The 20615-nt window shown below is 38.6% G+C and overlaps 1 protein-coding gene across 1 annotated transcript in view; it reads left to right on the top strand.

Annotated features, from left to right (window-relative positions):
• The first annotated feature begins 2371 nt into the window (after positions 1–2371).
• gnptab (N-acetylglucosamine-1-phosphate transferase subunits alpha and beta) overlaps positions 2372–20615 on the top strand; it is a 61140-nt gene continuing 42896 nt past the window's right edge. The window contains exons 1-7 of the mRNA XM_062994112.1: positions 2372–2550; positions 4714–4799; positions 6264–6383; positions 8697–8747; positions 13051–13247; positions 14577–14641; positions 15638–15772. Coding sequence (XP_062850182.1) covers positions 2419–2550; positions 4714–4799; positions 6264–6383; positions 8697–8747; positions 13051–13247; positions 14577–14641; positions 15638–15772 — 786 coding nt within the window. The 5' untranslated portion in view covers positions 2372–2418. The remainder of the gene's footprint in view (positions 2551–4713; positions 4800–6263; positions 6384–8696; positions 8748–13050; positions 13248–14576; positions 14642–15637; positions 15773–20615) is intronic.

Raw genomic sequence — 20615 nt, forward strand, 5'->3', positions numbered from 1 at the left:
TAATCCCTTGGTAATGAGGTTATATCAGATATTGATAAATGATGATTTGTGTCGCCTAAGGGAACGAAGATAACGGATGTTCAGCTTATGCTTGCGCCTTTGCCCTATAAGCACTGAAGCATTTCTTCAGATTCCATGAATAATTTTAATTCAAATCCATAAATATTTTTCCTCCCAATCTAGTCGTATCCAATTACCCCATTGATTGATATGCTTCCTCTCTACTGATGTTGACCTCCACTCTGACTGAGGAGAGCCGAGACTGACACACGCCCCGTCCAACACGTGCATCTTTTCACCCTAACAAAGCAAGTTCAAATGTGGATCAGCTTTATGTATGGAGAAACACACCCTGATCCTCATTATCCCTCGTCTCTGTGCAGGTGCCATCAGTCAGCCAGCAGAGGTCGTAACTGCGTCAGTTATGAGGTCCCCCCCAGCACCCCTTTGAACAACAAGCCAATTGTTGTTCATGTAAGCGCCCTGCCGGGTGCCAGAGCTGAGATTCAAACCGACGAGTTTGAGATGTCAGCACTAGTGTGCTAGCGTGTTTTACCATAAAAATCCATAAAAAAGTTTAATGATACTATGCACTGTAGATGGAGAAATATGCAAATCCCTTCCAATATTTCACATGCTTATTTATTTATTTATTTATTTATTTATTTTTACCTTATTAAGTCCCAGCTTTATTGGAATGTGTTGTAGGCCTAAATTGCGAGAATGGATATACAAATGAAATGAAAGTTCAACAGACAAAACATAAGTACTGTATTCATGAGCATGTATGACTGCCAGTGAAACTGTCTCACTTGTTATTAATTATTAATGATAACTACTCAAAATCACCTCCACATTCACTGAATGGTGCATCACCTAGTGTCAGAATCAAAACATTACAAATACTGACCATAGGACATGCTACGTTAAGCACAAGTGTAACCACATTGTTGCTAGCTTTAATTTTAAGTAAGTGAATGGTAAGTGACTTACAAACAGCGGTGGTTGAAGAACCTATTCCAAAATACACTTTATAGCCAAAATATCTGAATAGCCTTGCTATTAATTATGTTCAAATGTTTAAGTCACACCTATTGCTAATATGTGTATGCAATCAATCATATTAAATAAACTATATGCTTTCTGTCAACAGTTTGGTAAAACTCCTTGTCTGTTTAAGCATGACTCGTAACTCGTAAAGCAAGGTCCGTAAGTACAGTTTTACTTATTTGGTGTGAATGAATTTTGGTGGCCTTCTCAAAGCCTTGACCTTACTCCCACTTAAAATTAATACCAATTGTCTCGACACACTCTACAATCAAAATGTAGTCCAAAATCTTGATCAATTTCACATTAATGATCTTGTGGTTTTGGAATGGGATGTTCAACATGCTTAAGATTAATGCTTTTAAAATACTGTTAGAAATGTGCTGTGTTCTCTATGTATCATAAGTTTCCTTTGGGTACTCTGGCTTTCTTTCACTTTGTAAAACCATGCAGACAGTAAGTTGTTTGGTCTAAACTGCTCCTAGGTGCAAATGAGCGAGGAAATTGCCATGTGAGGGGTCATTTCTGTGTATTTCTGCCGTATGTCCAATGGCACTGGACTCACTGAGACCCTGAATAATAAATAGATACTAAAATAAATACAAAATGAATAATTTACTGTCTGTGTTGGAATAGTGCTGTAGGTAGATTGGATGACTCAGGACACCATGATGCTGAAGAGTTCAAACTTTGCCTCTGGTCCCTTTTTTTTAAGTTTGGTTTGTTTCTTTTACTCCTGGTACTTCTACCTTCCAAAAACATACAGAATATGGATCGACTGCTTTACATTATGTGTGTGTGTGTGTGTGTGTGTGAGTAAATAAGTAAATGTAATGTATTTGTCTTCTTATTTAAAGTGTATTCCTGTTTTTACTACCAGTATTTGCTGGCAGCGCAGAGCCCACCGCGACCCTGTTCAGGGTAAAACGGTAACTAAGATAAACAGATCAAATGCTGTTACAGTTCTGGTGTGACTCAGTAGAGGGAGACCGCGTGAATTTCTCTGACCAAACGTTTGACGTGTTCTTTTTTTCCTACCTGTATTCCAACAAATCCCGCCTTCAGAAGTACAATTGGCTAGATATTCACATGACATGGATTCCATTGGACAGTTTTTAGCGACAACGATCTATTGACCTATCAGATCTTTTGACGAGCAAAAGTTTGGTCCTTCGTCAGCACCAACAAGTAAGTGTGGTGAGGTTTTGGGTCGTGATCTGGAGTAACCCATCAGGTGACAGTGAATCAGGCTCAGTGCTGCTGAGTAACTGTGTTCTGTGCGGGTAACTGATTGAGATGTGTTCAGTACGCCGGAACGAGCTGTTTCAGTAGTAAGATCAGCGGGAGAGATGCAGACTGCAGAATCTGGACATGGCGATCGTCGGTTCTGTACTGAAGCTGCTGCAGCGGCAGACCTACACCTGTCTGTCTCACCGTTACGGACTCTACCTGTGCTTCGGAGGACTCGTGCTGATGATCGTATCCGCCTTCCAGTTCGGAGAGGTCAGGGTCTATATCCTTCAGTCGTGACAACATCTGTATACGCTATACATGGGTACATACAATTGAACACTGAATGTCCACAATGTTTGTAAAGGACAAACGTCAAACGGTCTGGGGATTTTAGTGATTAAAGCACACACTGCTACAACTACTCTTCCAAAACATCCTTTACAATGGTGATTTTGTGAAATAGCTTTATTGTTTTATTATATGGAAATCTGCTGTATGAATAATATACATAGATCATAATTCATAATTTATAAATCATTTGATGATGCAAAAAGTTCTGTATTGTCTGTATTCTGTAACTTGACTTGGCTTGACCTCCTAATTACTCGTTAGTAATTATGAATGACTGGTGACTTTTTGTGCCCCTATAATACTTAGGCTAGTTTGACCACATTTATTACAAAATACATGGAACAGTGGTCTCTTGTCAAGATTAGGAAAACCTTAAACGGCCTCCTAATGATAGAAAGAGAAAATTTGTCTAAATGGTAAGTAATTACTGAATCATAATAACCTAATCATGTCTGAAAGTAATTAAAAGCTGCTGGAACATGGATGTCGTTGAACAGTTAGGGTGCCACATAAAAAGCATAAGAAGAATGTTCTTTCTTGAATAGCATCCTCTAAGCCCATTACGATGTAAAGTTTGCATTCCCATAAGCTGTGTCACAACCAAGTTGTTTGCATAGTTCTGATTCAGAATTGAAATTCCAAAACTGCCATGACATACATACTCCTACAAGTGTATGTAAACTGTTGATTTTAACTAGGCAGCAGGCTTAAATAGACCCTGGTTTGCATGTGCACAATCGAGAGGGTTGAATGCAATATGTTATTATAGTTTCATCTGTTTAAAGAATTATTCCATCAATACCAAATATACTACCTATATAGCATAATAAACACAGCTGCTCATTTTTATGTTTTCCTGTGTGTAAAAAATTGCCCACCCCAACAACTGCCCTTATACTTTCATTAAAAGTACATTTTAGAAAGACCCCCTTCAATTTATTAACTTATTATTTCATTAATTGTCGGTAGAGTCATTGTAAGCATAGTTTAAACCTAGAAACCCTTGCAGGTGTTGGAGAGCAGGAGTACAGCTTGGAAGGGGTTCTACTCTGCTGCAGGGCATCACACGCTTACCACTTTAATTACACACTAACTTAAATTAAGTCCAGTCAAAGCAACCTGTCTGTCTTCAGGGGGTATAATCAGGGATTGATAATCCACATACAATTGTAGGCCCAAATGCACACAACAAAGCTAAAACCATTTATAACAGTGAGAAGTCAGACACATCCAGCTTGGTTACATCACAATGCATTTGGTATACAAACGCTGCTTGCACTTTTAATGTAATTTAAAGTAACATAATTCAGCTGAAAACAGCCACAATACTGGAACTTATTGAACATAGCATGTTGCAGCCATTGCTCTTAAATGAGATACACCATGCATATATCCTGCTGGTTTTAATAAGAAACACTAATGTGTATTGGATTAGTAATAACATGTCATATTTAGCAGAATGTCTGCTAAATATAGCACAGTGAAAAAGTATTTGCCACGTTACTGATTTCTGATTAAATTTTAGCTTGGCATGCTTATTTTGGTCAGATCATTAAACTAAATGAAATGTACGGCAAAGACAATTTGTCCAAACACAAAATACAAGTTTAAAATGTTGTTGAAACAAGCAATCCAACCTGACCAGCTGTGTATAAAAAAGTAATGACCAGCAGAACTTGTGTGTGGTTGTGTCACCCTTTAGAAGCAAAAACTGTTAAATAACTACTTTAACAAAGGCTAACCAAAACCATAGCTCAGGATCAGTCTGTGGAAGCTGCCAAGAAGCGCTCTTGAACATGAACAGCCTGTTTAGGGTCTTGCCACGGCATCTCTTTTGTGTTTATGTTAGAACTTTGACTAGGCTGAGCCATCGTAAGCTGTGCTGTAGATCATTATCTTGATACATAACCAAGTTGTACATGTGTTGTCTTTGTCTTAAATTAAACTTTGTTTGGAACAATAAATTGTGCCAAATATGCAAAAATATAAAGTGAAGGAATTTTGTTTTTACATCACTGTATTATTCCATATATGTGTCTACGCTCTGTTGCATCAAAGCAATTTTATTTTGCTGTTGTGCAGGTGGTGCTGGAATGGAGTCGGGATCAGTACCATGTTCTGTTTGACTCCTACAGGGACAATGTGGCTGGCAAGTCTTTTCAAACGAGGTAAGCAATGCAATGCATTTAAAATACATAAAATTGCTTACTGGCCCTTCTGTCCATTTTATTGCTATAAATATTAAAACAAACATACCAGTTGGGTGCTCGAGTGGCACAATGGTCTAATGCACTAGCCACCGCAGCTGAGATAATGAGCTCCTGAGTTTGATTCTCAGCTGTGCTATCGGCCTGGCTGGGCCTGACGGAGTAAGGCTGACTGGGTTCCTTATTGCTACTGCAAATGGGGGGGGGGGGACTTATGGAACAGCATAATGTGTCTCTCCATACAATACGATACAGCGCTGTGAGAGTAGCCCTTGGAAACCTGGGACCAAACCACCTGTCGGTGAGGGGGATAAAATGTTTTTCCTTGTGACCTTGTAAAAATATGGATAAGCTGGATTGGCTACTCTATATTGTAGTGCCCTGTTATTGTATTGTATTACTGCCATGCATCCTTATTTTTGTGTAGTTTTACAACCTACCCTGACCCTGCTTAGGAGAAAAGCACACATTGTCTTCTTTAGATTTTACATAGTGAATTACGTTGAAAAAAATTGGTGGGTGACTGGTTACATTGTGGGAGCTCAAATAAACAGGAACATTACATTACGGCCTGAGTTAGTTTGAATGTTACCCTACAGGTTTAAAAAAATACCTAGTTTGAACACTGGGTGTCGCTATCACATAAATACAGTTTAAAACGCTTCCCATCGTGTTTCCTCATAATTCAAAACAGTAACGACTGTTACAGTCACACTTCAATTAATTTTACTAAATACATGTGGTGGCTCCAATGAAAGATTTCAGACACATTGGAAGAATGACACTTTTTCATCAATTTCAGAGGGAAGTATGTGTGTTTAATTTGTCAGTCTGCTGCCCGTCATTGCAGATTTTTTCTACACCTGTCCCCCAACAAGAAAAGTTTGGACACCCTTGGTCTAAATGGTACCTGGTGTATCTGGTTTTCACAGCTGTGGTCATGGAAATGTAAACAATAGGATTTGCATTGTTGTGCTGTGATGTTGCCCATGAACAAGGAAGAGTAGTATGCCCATAAATGCTTTAAAACATCTGAAGAGTACAATCAAATAGTAAGCTTATTTCTACAACATTTGTTTAAAGATTTTTATTTACCAAAGTTATCAAATAAATATGTGTGTGTAGCCCTATAGTCATAGGTAATGACTGTCCCAGTGAGACTGACAAACAATATTCTCATCAGCTGTATTACTATCTGTTTACTATCTGGTAATCTGACTTTCTAATCTGCCATTGGTGAACATTTCACAACACAAATAAATCATTGTCTGAATCATACTCTGACTGAGATAGAAAAACTTAACCGTCATGTTTTAGGTGATAGTTTTGTTTCATGTTTTGTTACAAGGGTCTCTAGCAAAATGCAGGTTAATCACAAAGTTGATTGTTTAATGCTGATGTGTTTGTGTGTCTCTTGTCCTCCAGACTATGTTTGCCCATGCCCATTGATGTGGTGTACACTTGGGTGAATGGTACTGATGCTGATATACTGAAGGACCTTCATAAAGTAAGACAACAGCTGGAGGAGGAGCAGAAAAAGCTAAGGTAATGCACACATATCAGCAGGATGTGTTATTCATGCAGCAGCGTAGTTTGTTTGCCATAAGATTTCAAAATTGAAGTAGGTCCACTTGGGAATGTTACACTACCTTTAAATTCTTAATTTAGGCACTTTTAACAAAGGTAATTGTAGCAAATCACAAAATTTATAAAGTAATTGTTTTAAATGTTTAAAACATCTTTATATACATATTTTCAAACCACAAGAAAAAAGTCAATGCCTTTTAACAGTTTACTAAAATAAAAAAGGAGACATAAATGTCTTGCAACACATTGTTTGACACCTGCCCACAGAACAAGCCATAATAAACTCAACAGAGCATTTCAAACCAAGTTTTACACACTTAGTCATGTCCGAGTGAGGGAACGCGGAATGTGAAATCGCCTCCTTGCTGCTGCATCAGTGTAAAATTAGGACAATAAATGAATGGGAAAATTATAAATAAGTCAGAAGGATGAGAGGCAGCAGTCTGACACAGCTGTGGCTTGTGGTTTTGTTGGCTGTTTGACATTATAGGTCATAACTGATGGAGTAGAGATCGCTGTAACAGTGACTTCTCTCTTATTGAATACTTATCATGATTGTCGGCACAAATAAGGAAGAAGTGTCACGGCCCTATGCAAGTGTCTGTTCTAGCCTGTGACCCAGAAGTGGTCAGAGTGCACAGTAAAAATTTGGCATATGCAAATTGGGTGCAATAGGGAGAACATCCTATTATATAAAAAAAAAAAGCATTTTTAAACGCACTTAATGGCACTTCAGATACTCCTTGCAGACAAAAGTATTAAGACACCCACACATTACACCTACAGGAGTTTTTATGACATCCTATTCCAAATACATAGGCTTTAACTATGGAGTTGGTCCTCCCTTTGCAGTTATTACAGTGTCCACTCTTCTAGGGGGGACTATAAGATTGTGGAGTTTGTCTGTGGAACTTTTCGCCTATTCATACAGAAGAGCATTTGTGAGGTCTGACACTGATATTGGATGAGAGGGCCTGGCTTGCAATCTCTGTTTTAAATAATCTCAAAGATGTTTAATGGGGTTGAGATCAGGGATCGGTGCGGGCCAGTTCTTTCACACCAAACCATGCCTTTATGGTACTTGCTTTGTTTACTGGGGCACAGTCATGCTGGAACAGAAAAAACCTTAATCTAAACGGTAGCCACAAAGTTGTTTAGAATGTCTTGGTATGATGTAGCATTACCCTACCCTTCACCTAGATCAACCCCTAAAAAACAACCCCATAGCATTAAACCTCCTCCACCAAACTTTACAGTTGGTACAGTGCAGTCAGACAGGTAGCGTTCTTGTGTCATTCGCCAAACCCAGAATCATCCATTCAACTGCTAAATAGAGAAGCGTGATTTGTCGCTCCACAGAAAACATTTCCACTGTTCCAGGGTCCAGTGGCGTTATGGTATACACCACTCCATCCAATTCTTGGCATTGTGCTTGGTGATGTAAGGATTGTATGCAGCTTCTCAGCTTTGGGAATCCATGCCACAGGGTTCCCAGCATACAGATTTTGTGCTGATGTTAATGCCAGAGGAGGTTTGGAACACTGCAGTTATTAAGTCAGCAGAGCATTGGCACTATATGCCTAAGCACTCGGCACCTCGCTCTGTAACTTTACTTAGTTTGTCACTTTGTGGCTGAGTAGCTGTGGTTCCTAAACGCTTCCACTTTTTAATAACACCACTCACAAATGATCATGGAATATCTTGTAGGAAAGAAATTTCACAAACTGACTTGTTGCGACAGTGGCATCCAATCACAATACGATGCTCACAAATGTTTGTAAAGGCAGACTGTATGGCTAAGTGCTTGATATTGTACACCTGTGGCAAAGGGACTGAATGAAATACCTGAATTCAATGATAAGGGGTGTCTCCCAATACTTTTGTCCATGTAGTGTACCTCAGGGCTCAGTTTAGTCAATCCAGAAGAAGTGGAGAAAACTTGAAGCTACAGCCATACTGTCTAGGTTGAAATCTTGATTAAAAATCTTGTAAGTTATTTCAAAGGGCACTTGTAAGAATGTCCAGTGTGACACCAACATTCAGTGGTTGTAATCAGAGGGAATGTTCATGTTTCATTAATATCAATAATACTCCAGACATAAGACATAAGACATAGAATGCAAATATCAGAACAACCAAGGAAAAATATTTAACAACAATCAGTTATTGTCAGTGGAGAAGTTTTAATGATGTATTAACTTTTACAAGTCTGTATAAACCAGTACCACTTTGGACTTTAATCAGTTTAATAATTTATTGTCTTTCAAATAGGGAGAAGCTGGGGAACAATGCAAGTGACATAACTGAGGCCCCTAAACAAAGGTGAGGAAACTATGAGCATAACTGTTTTTTTTCAATAGCATGCTGCTTGAGTCAGTAAGATGTGTGGTTTAACAGTTTCAGTGTGACCACTTCCTGTTTTGACTTTTTCTCGGCCCCCTCTAGTCAGGTTTTTTTTTATTTAAGCAGTGGAGTACTCTAAGACTGCAGGCTTTGAAACCCTGCAGGATAGGGTCACAAAGGTGCAGCGGAACTGGCTGGTTAGCCTACTGAACTTCTTTTTTTTTAAACAGTGTATGTTTAAATGACAATAAAGACAGTATTAATACAGTTTTTGAGCAGGTACCAGCTGATTAACTACATGAGTGGATTAAAGGGTTTGACTGTTTGACTTGTTTATTGTTTGACTGATCAATTACAATCAACCATGTATTAATCTTCCTTATGAGTGATGACCTTAGTCTGATAAATGGATCCTATTTGGACTCTGTAGGCACGTGTGATGTTAAATTCAGGATTGAACAGATGAGGTTTGATTGTGTCCTGCCATTGTTAATTTGTGATGAGGTTACAGGCTTTTATTTACTAATTGAGTAGATGGCAGATTAGGAACGGGGACTTAGGATTGTTTTGCCTTTTATATAGTTTACACACTTGTGCAAAAGTCAGACGTCAAAATATACAGTATCAAGATTTATTCATTTATTTTCACTGATGATGTTATCCTGTTCAAAACACAATAGGTAGTTATCAATAATACATATTTCACAGGGTGCCAGTTCATTGCAAGGCATCACTTGCTTGCTTGCTCATTTACTTAGCCACTCACTCACTCACTCATAGGGGCAGTTTATTTATTTATTTTCTATTTATTTATAAGGATTTCAATGTCATGTTTTACACACTTTGGTTACATTCATGACAGAAACAGTAGTTACTGGTTACACAAGATTCATCAGTTCACAAGTTCAATGTCAAACACAGTCATGGACAATTTTATATCTCCAATTCACCTCACTTGTATGTCTTTGGACTGTGGGAGGAAACCGGAGCTCCCGTAGGAAACCCACGCAGACACAGGGAGAACATGCAAACTCCACACAGAAAGGACCCGGACTGCCCCACCTGGGGGTCGAACCCAGGTCTCTCTTGCTGTGAGGCGACAGTGCTACCCACAGCGCTAGTGCCGCCCCATAGAGGCAGTTTAAAGCATTCAGTCTAAAAATGTACATTGACACATTAAAAAAAACATTTCAAACAACTGACTGTGACCAGAGGTGAGAAATAAACATGATTTTTAGGGCCTGTGTTGCTATGTGTCACCAAACCTTTGAGCTGCACCACTCTTCCACCCAAAGTGATGTAACATTGACTTTAATTACTTTACAGGACTGTAAAAATACATCATATCACTGTGTAAAATCTGGTTTTAAAACACCACAAATTGTCTCAGATTTACTTGGTTTAGCTTTATAATGAAATCTGCTGGTAGTTATTTTTTTACCAAGCACATGACACTTCTAATCTTCCTGTTTATTTTGTGTGGATCCAAATACAGTATGATGGTGTACAATTCTAGGAAATATTTAATAAGTAGGATTAGGGTTGGGCGGTATTGCCGATTTTCATACCGTCATACCGTCTTCAGGAAATACCGCGGTATACGGTATTACCGCGGTGTAAACTTTACAGTGTACACACTTGAGTGTAATTACAATATTTCAATGTTTTATTATAAAAAGATTTAACAATCTGAACGTCAAACATTGCTTATCTTATCTGATCTATAATAAATACGCATAAGTATAAATGCATGTGTATCAATTACACTTTAACACAAACATTAACACACAACATTTTGGCATTGTAATCTCTCTGCCCACACAAAACAGAATAATAGCAGGCAAAACACTTTAATATATTTCAAAAGTTAACTGCTTAGTTTATAGTTACAGCTGTTTCTTAAAAGTGTATGAACGTGTACGATTAGTTATGCCTGTAATCCAGAATTAAGTTCTATACCGTAACAAAAAATATGAATGTAAATGTTCATGTTGCGATAACGGTGATGTAAAGTAATGTTAAAATAATTCAAAGTCCAAACATTTGAGTGGTTAACGAGAACGCTACTTTACATGTCACACAAGCTCAGTGCAAAACACGAGCACGGAAACGGTACAAATCCGATCTATTCCCTACACACTCACTCCCTACGCCCTATAGTGCACTTAACATTCTTAAAGGGCCAGACAATATATTTTATAATTCACATTACACGACAGGTGAGACATTCTTTTTTCTTAATATAGCGCTTTTATTTAGGAAAAAATAGTTCTTACATAGGCAGGAAAATCTATGGCAGACAAGAGTCAGAACAGCGGATTGGGCGTAACGTTATTATTACTGTTTGCTCCTTTTTCTCAACACTTGTGCTCGATTTACACTGAAGATATATTTAGTAAATAAGTACATGTCCGCGCATGCACGCGCTTGTGTTCATTTCCGGTTGAGCTAATAAAAAATGTTGATTTTGAAAAATTAAAAGACGAGACGTTTTTCAGTTTCTGCTTGTTAGCTCACAGTGTGGCTCTTCACTCGTCTCTCTGTGTTATCAGAGCCGTAGATAGAGAGAGTTGCGACACTCCTTGATCTCGCCGCTACGCGGTCACGTGGTTCATGTACCCCTCCAATAGTTCCAAACAAACCCGGCGCTGTCATGTTCTCATATGGGACAGGCAGCAGTAAATGACATATTAAACAGTAAATAATAAACATTTGTACAATTTCTGGGGATTTTCAACTGCCTTTACATTTACTGCATCTGCTTTAATGTCAGTTTGGTATATGAAGTGGAAGATTGATGTTTATAATGACTTGTTAATAGGTCATTCTTGTTAACACACAGTACATTATATTTGCATACATTACATAATCCGATATCATTAAGTAGTAGAGACAATATACAGTACAGAGATTAAAGAGTTTATTGTTTTGTTTTTTGCATAAACTAATCTCCTTTCACTTTCCTGAGGATTCATAATAATAATCATTTTGGTTAAACACTAAGCCATGTGGCTGGATTCATAAGGTTTACCTGCACTGAATGAACAGATTCATAAACACACTACCGTACCAATACCTTTAACATTATAGTGCAGATACATGAAATAGCATTCATTCATGTCTTATTTCATGAGTGATTAATAATTGATTCCTACATGTAATACATTAATGAATTCATTATGAATATGCACAAGTTCATTTTGTCTAATGTAAGTGGTGGACAAGGTACACAAACCATGTAGTTGAGTTAAAGTAGAGATATCCAAGTTAAAATATTACTCCAGTAAAAGTAGTAGTAATAGTAAAAATACTCTTTACCTCCACTTGAGTAAAGTTCTGAAGTATTTACCTTCAAATGTACTTAAGTATGAAAGGTAAAGTAGCATGATTTATTATGGCTCTAATGTTTTATTATCATTTCTGTAATAAGACTCATTTTAGGTGAAAAGACTCTAGTGTCATTAATTTAGCTTAACTGACTAAGCTAAATTCAGTTATACCTATTAATTAAGATAAAAATGTAACATTTAGTGCTGAGCAAATGCTAAACAATAACAGTATGAAGTATATTAATGACATCAAATTCATTGTTTTTTTAAAACAAAGCAACAAACAGCTGAAAATGCTTGTTAAGTAGTGAAAATGAATGGGGCTCTATGGGTTGTTTGGAACTTTTGAGCAGCCCACGATGCGGAAGCTGCGCAGAAAAAATGTCCCGCCCCCGTTACAACGGTTCCCTATGGGAGTGTCGCCACTCTGTTCTCTCTACCTCACTGTGTGTTATCACCCCACAGCCAATCAGCGAGCTCCAACCGCCTACCCCTCCCACCCCTCCCTTACTGTGGATGCGTGCATGTCCTAAAGTCTCAGTTTTCAAGGTAAACCTGAAGCAGAAATTTGGCGCTTCACATTTAAAAAATACCGTCACCATTTTTGAATACCGCGGTATACTGTAATACCGTCATACCGCCCAACCCTAAGTGGGATATCATGTGTCTTCGCTGCAAAATACTGCAGAACATGATTAAAAAAGTTTAAAAACAGCTTGATTAAATTTAATTTTGTCCTCATTAGACAAAGCATTAGACTGCTTTGCCCTGCAAGCCCCCCACACTATGCATTTTTTATATTTTGTGCTGGCACAAAAATCCAGAAACATCTAAAGCAAATTTTCTATTATTAAATCTAGGTTAACTAAGACTTTTGTTCTCAAGAAAACAGGCCTCATGAATAATTCTGCTTTATGTGATATTATGTGAGATTTTTGTGTGTACTCTTCTAGGCCTGAATGCTTGCTGTCACACTGCATTGTGGGCCCTGCGCTAGTGTTGGACCCAGCTCTGTCATCTAACATCACTTTGAAGGAGCTGCCCTCAATTTCAGCTGCATTCTCATCCACCAAGCAGCTTCTGCAGGTCGCCAAACCTCTACAGCCCTCCAGCAGTGTGACTGTTCTTTTCTTCCATGCCCAGAGTGAAGGTAGGAACCCTTACACATTCAAGACATTCAAAAACATTTACTTTTTGTCTCAGGTAGGAATGAGCTGACAGTGCTCATTTGTGTGAAGACAATATTCATTTTAATGGGTTGTGATAAAAATGACTACTTGTATAAAAAATAACAAATTGGGTGGTCCAGTGCTGCATAGATTTATCTGCTGTTCACTGATAAGGCCAGTGAACAGTGCTGAGATGAAGTAAAACAGAGGCTGATCTTCTGCACACTTTAGCAAGTGAGGCACAGAGAACATCCTTCCTTGGGTGGCACAGTGGTGCTTGTATTTAGTGTGGGTGCCTGCATGAGTATGCTTTTAATTATCTGGTTTCCACCCATGTGACAAATAGTGATGCACTAGCACACATAGTGTATTGTGCTTGGTGTTTCTGGATGGTCTCAGACCTGTACAAGCAGTTCTACAGTAAGGTCGCATTCACATGAGAAGAACAGCCGCTTTTGTGCCAGCTGTTTAGATTTTTGCAGTTGCCACGCCGCTCAAAGTTCACCTGATTAAACTTTGACCCAGTTTGCCGCTGACCTTTTTAAAGTTCACCCAATAAGACGAACTGTTTGATATGACGTAGTAAAAGCAACTCAGGCAGTACGAACAACGCTTAACATGAACAAAACTAAATGTGACTCATTGTATTAAAACAGTGATCGAGGAATTTCATACTGAAGAGAACTTATGACCAGTAATAAATGAGATAATTAAGATTCTGCGTCGTTCTTTTAGTACATTAAACCACGTCAAGCTGTTTTAATGATACGCATTTTACACTCTCTCGGAAAAGCTGATTTCTCAGCAGCCCTAGCTATAACACGAGTTTAAAAGTGAAACAGTGAGGAAAATCCAGCTAAACACAGATACATGTGGATGCTTTTAAATGTGGATTTGACAGTTATTTCAAACAAATGCATCTTCATGCCGTTGTGCACTTTGACGACATTTTACCACACCGCTCAAGCTCAAGCTCAGGAACATGCTGAAATAGCCATTATCTCAAATAAAAATGAGAAACAAGGATTGGGCATTAAGGATTAATAGCAAATATTTACATACTGTTGGTGCCCTTTGTTGGATGGTCTAAAAATAATATCATGATACCAGATAGATTTATCATTGTTAGATCAATGGTGTTAAAATACTTTATCATTTCCAGTAGTCAACAATTATTATTGGAATGGAGTGGTGCTGAGACCACTAATGTGGATATTACAGATCAGTGGCTGATAGTTACTGCCAATATTGACTGACTTCTGACAAGCATGCACTTGTTAAAAACAGTATTCTACATTACTATTTTTCAGCGGATACAGCTTACTCTGATGCCCAGAAGGACTTTCCGAAAAACTCTATCTCCAGAGCCTATCTGGTGAGAAGTCTTGCTTTTATTAAATATTTGCTTTTTATGAGCAGTCTACAGGTTCAGAGTTGTGGCTTCCAAAATAGATGGACTTCAAAACAGAGCCATAATGCACAGAAAAACATGAAATACTAAGCAATACTTATGGCATTCGAGCCAAATCCTTAACCAATGGGGATACACAATCTTACTTGCTTTTTCTTTGACACAGCTGATTATGTCCATCCAATGGCCGGTCAGGCCATGAATTCGCAGAGACTCCCAAAAACACATTTCTAAATAACGGATGACACAGACATGAGTTGAGTTTTGTACTGCCTACTGCATTTCTGCTAACTGACTCCTGATTATGGTAAAAAAAAAAAAACTTAAAAAAAACACCATATGGCTAAAAGTTTAGGACCTCCAAACCATGCTAATGGCCAAAATTTTATGATCTCCAAACCACGCTAATGTCCAAAACCATCTGCATCAATATGGAGCTGGCACCTTGTTTGAAGCAGAGCTAAATTGAGCCAAGACTGGAACCCAGTAGAGATTCTGTGGTGGGATTAAAAAAAAAAAAAAAACAACAACCCACATGTGTGTCTTTAAACAGGTATGAGTAAACAAAGGTAGCTAAAATGTATCATCATAGTAGCATAGTTACTAAAGGTAGTGCAGCCAGTTAAGGTGGTGAGTACTTTTTCCACAAGAGTGATATGGGTGTTTTATAGCTTTGTTTTATGAATAAACAAATGTGTTTCAAACAGAATAAGCAAGCATTTTCAAATTTCTGTAATGCGATGCCATGGTAACAGTATACATGACCATATCGTACTTTTTGTAGGAAGATGCTTAAAAATGTTGTTTGAATATTTTTTCTGTACAGGTTTAGATAAAAAAAAAATCCTGGGGTCCTGTATAAATAAAATATCTCTCTATTTTGCCACATACTGCACCTATATTGTAGGTCCTTACTATATCTGGACATTAAAGTCCTTTGAATATGTGATTTTTATCTAGACGACAGATAAAGAAGCTCCAGGTCTGGTACGGATTCAAATGCTAGCCTACCTGAGTGGCTTCCCCTCTTCCTTCAAAGAGACGGAGCAGCTGAGAATCAAACTGCCATCTGTGGTGACCAGCAAAATCAAACAGGTGGGAGCAAATACAGCAATAATCCAAATTTATACTTCAAACCTGTGTACATACCTGTTTAGCTTTACTAGTCATGTCTGAGCTTGCGTGTTTACACATGCACAATTGATCAGGTAGCACCCTTTAACACATCGAACACTTGATATACAATGTTTCACATGCAGTGGAATTGATGGAATATACATTGATGAGCTAAAACGTTTGAATCAACCGCAAAAACTGCACACCAAGACCTATTTCATAACAGTTGTGCTTGGACATTGGAGTAGTGGAAGAAGGTAGACTGGTCCAACAAATCCTGTTTTTTCTGAAGATCATGTGTTTACTCGTGAAAAAGATGCCACTGAATGTACTGTAGAACAATCCACCTCGCAGTGTACAGAAGAAAGACCTACTGGTGATGTCCTGGTACCAGATACAGCAGGTGTTAAATAAGACCACATGGTGGCGCACAAGAACCATTAATTCCAGCTGGTTTCCTTGCATTCATAAGAGCAAAGGCAGCTGAACTTAGAATATGTTGTAGAGCCTTGTTAATCTCTCATGCAACTTGAGTCCTCAGTTTCAAACATGAGGGACATTTGTGGGTAAACGTTTAGTTCCAAATTTAAGTTGCCAGATAAAAAAAAAACATCTTTGTTTGGCTTGTAATTAAACATATGATTTATCAATGTAAAGGATCTATTTTTAAGTAAGTTAAGTTAGTACTATGGTCCCTAAATTTTCTTTGTGACATGTTAAAAACATGTTATAATATTTATACAGACTGGGTGGAGAGTAGAACTGATTCTGGTGAGTGTAACTCTACCTCATGGACAGGGGCTAAAATCTGAGCAGCTGTTTAGAATGGCATAATGCCCGCACATAGAAAGGCCAACCAGGATTGAACTTATTTTAATGTATTTCTTTACCCCCACTACTCTTCTGCCTGGCTTACAGATCCTTTTGCACACACATTGCTAACAGATATAATTATTGATTTAATATGAATTAATTGATGTGCTTCCAGACCCATCCTGTTTCAACATGATTGTGCCCCCATGCTTAAAGCTAGGTCCATAAGGACATGGTTTGATGAGTTTGTTTGGAAGAAATTAGGGATGATCTCAAAGATCGGAATCGGGCCGATCAAGGCATTTTTTAACTGATCGGTATCGGCTTTACTAAGGCCGATCCTAAGCCCGATCCTTTGTTTTACGTCAGCATGTCCGCTGTGTGGAAATACTTAAAATTGGAAAGTGAAACAAGTCCAACAGCGAAGTGTAATGTCTGCAATGCGAGCGTTTCACGAGGCGGTAGGAGCAGAGCTGCGTTCATTACTGTAGAATTTTACTATTTATATGGTGTGTGAGTCAAGGATCACTCCGGTTTACAAAACAATAACTTTTAATCCGAGTATGAAAACTTCAGGACCATAACATACAGCTTTTACGAGTTTACGTGTTACAAGACTGAACAACATCTCAGTATCAAGCACTCTGATTGGCCTAGTTATGTAACTGAGTGTCGTAGTGATGCACTTGCTTAATAAAGAAATAAATACACTGTATATTCACAAATTGTCGGGAGCATAACACTTCATTAACTTTTTCTGTTACGGTACCGAATAGCGGACAGCTAGAGCCATCGCGTTAGCCAAGCACGCTATTCCATGCACTATGGAAGCCCCAAAGGGTCAAAACACACTCACTTTGCGTAGAAACATCCATCAAACCATTGTCACAACATTTTGAGTGTTCCAGTTTTACTACTACCATGCTGCACTAAGTTTGTAAAAATAAAAGAACATTAGCTTGAATGCAGGCAATTTTTTTCCTACAGCACTGCAGAGCTATTCAGTTGTTAAACATATACATTGGATTCATTTGAATAACTGTAATGTACTTAAAGTGTGCACTGTGTGAACAGTATTATCCAGTTCTTATCTAGACAATATCTAGAAAATACAAGTATCGGTTTGAGACTCGGTATCGGATCGGGATCAAAATTAATGATTGGGATTGGGAGCAAAAAAACGTGATCGGGACATCCCTAGAAGAAATAATAGTGGCCTGACCACAATCCTACTGAATACCTTTGGGATAAACTTGAACCTCAGTTACAAACTGGGCTTTGTAGAGCATCAGTGCCTGACTTCACATGTGTTTTTGTGAAGGCTTTTGTAGCTTAATCAGGTTTCTACAAACTTTTGCCCAAAACAATTCTTTTACAAAGTAACTTATTTACAAAGTAGGTGACCACCCCAATTCTTGGAAATTAAATGTAATGCCGATTAATGCAGACTGATCTCGCCAGTCATTGAAGCCTCGTCTACACTTTACTGATTACTAACCAATCACTCTTGAGGTGGGCAGAGATTTTGAATGCTTCTGGTTTTTGGAGAGTAACTTTTCCGAGTTGCCTCACCACTCCCCTTATGCAACACATTTCTGACTGTCTGATAGCACTGGATGACAGTACATAAAGCAGCCATAAGTAAATCAGCCTGCAATTTTATACATTGTTCCCAGGGGAAATGAGGAAAGGTTTACGTCTCGTGTGCATATGCTGGTCCAAAATCGTACACTTAGCTACTATGTCTAACATGTTAATAATAAAGAGGTGTGCTGTAACCTTCATATGAAAGGGAAGTACATTGCTGTGATAAGTGGGGGGAAACAAAAGGAGTGAGTGAGTGAGAGAGATGCGGAGTGTTGAAAGGTTGTTTCTATACATAGTACATGTTAGATTGGTCACAATGTTGATGATAGCTGTCCCATGACCCCTGTCATCTGCTTACTTTCACAAATGTATGTGTGTAACTGAGAGTCAGAGAGCGAGTGACATAATCGCTTGAATATTCTTGTTTAATAAATCATCACGTCAGGGCACGTTAGAAACCAGTTATTATAATATGTTTTGGAAAGTAACATGTTACCGCAGATGACAGGGTTAAAATTGGAGTTAAAAAATGTATAGAATATTCAAGGTTCACTATTTTAATACTTTCCACAGTAAGCAGGTTCATTGTTAACAGTACAGGCTGTGAATGATTAACTGCTTATTCGATAACCGACAAGAATTGTCATTGTTGGATTGCAGTCGTTTGGCCGTTTCTTCCCTCAGACATAGCCAGTCATGTCTGCGTAGGTGTCTATCATAGTGGTCTATCAGCTGTTAGCATTGAGGTGGGCTAGCGTAATAGACTGCTGCACCACAGTTCAGTTCTACTCAGAACTTTTTATGCATTTGATATTAAACAACAGAAGTATTATGCATTACACTGACCAGGTATAACATTATGACCACTGACAGGTGAAGTGAATAACACTGATTATCTCTTTATCACTGCATCTGTTAGTGGGTGGGATATATTAGGCAGCAAGTGAACATTTTTTTCTCAAAGTTAATGTGTTAAAAGCAGGAAAAATGGTCAAGCATAAGGATTTGTTGTTAAGTTGTTAAGGGCCAAATTGTGATGGCTAGACGACTGGGTCAGAACATCTCCAAAACTGCAGCTCTTGTGGGGTGTTCCCGGTCTGCAGTGGTCAGTATCTATCAAAAGTTGTCCAAGAAAGGAACAGTGGTAAACCGGCGACAGGGTCATGGACGGCACGTGGGAAGCAAAGGCGGTCTGATCCAAATTAGCTCAAATTGCTGAAGAAGTTAATGCTGGTTTTGATAGAAAGGTGTCAGAATACACAGTGCATCGCAGTTTGTTGCGTATGGGGCAGCAAAAGGGGGACCAACACAATATTAGGAAGGTGGTCATAATGTTATGCCTGATTGGTGTATAATTGGGTCACCATGGTGTCTGACTGCAAGGTAAACTCTGCACATGTGGAGCTGTGTGTAATAATGTTCATATTTTGCATCATGCTTTGATATAACACTAGAAGTCCCAGAGAGGGGTCATTTAACATTTCTACCTTTGGAACCCAGAGACGGGTCGAATGACCTGAAGGATTTTAGCTAACATCCTATAATCACCGTCTTTTGTTCTGCAAATAAGGCCATTACTGTCGCACCACAGGAGGTTGTTGTTTTCCATTGAGTTTAGCCATTTAGTTTCTAGTTAGTTCTATTCAGTTTATTGTATTTGATAATATAAAGACTATACATATTGTATTTAGTTTAGTTTTATTTGAGCAAAAAAGCACTGAAACAATGAATCATTTTTTATATATTTTAAATAGAGAATTAGAAATTTTAGAGCAAGGTACAGCTGTGAGTAATGACCAGAAGCATTTGTGTCTAAGTCAAGAGGACTGAAATTTCAGTGTGAAAAATATACAAAAGAACAACTGTTATTTGTTTCCATGCAAAAAAAAAAAAAAAAAATACAAGGAATAAAACAATTCCACACATATTTACAATAGGCTGCAGTGGGGGGCTGCGTGTGTGTGTGTGAGTGGCATGTCCTTCTTGTGTGACTAGCATTTCAGCACTCACTCAGCAGTCTGTCTGCACTGTCGGAACATACCTGGCACTGCCTGGCTATGTCCCTGGTACATTTGCCACACGTGTATTTGTAGCAGTCAACACATCTCTCAGTTGCACAATTGTTCGTGCATCGATGGTTGACCTGACACTTCGCCCTTTTGCCAGGGCTGGGTGTGGAAGGTTGTTGCCGAAGGAGTTTCTCCTTGCGTGCCTTCTTTTCACTCACATGAGAGTCACCTAACTCTTTTGCAAGCTCAACCAGGAAGTCCACCCGTCTCTCCTGCACCCCAGTGCATGCCTGATAAAGAACATGCGCATTCAGTGCTGCCATGTCAATCATGTTGTAGAACACGGCGACTGGCCATCTCCGTGTTCCTGCACGCACGCTGTACTCCCGCACCATTTGGTCCATTACATCCAC

The sequence above is a fragment of the Trichomycterus rosablanca genome, chromosome 1 (assembly GCF_030014385.1).
Source record: "Trichomycterus rosablanca isolate fTriRos1 chromosome 1, fTriRos1.hap1, whole genome shotgun sequence".
Classification (NCBI taxonomy): Eukaryota; Metazoa; Chordata; class Actinopteri; order Siluriformes; family Trichomycteridae; genus Trichomycterus; species Trichomycterus rosablanca.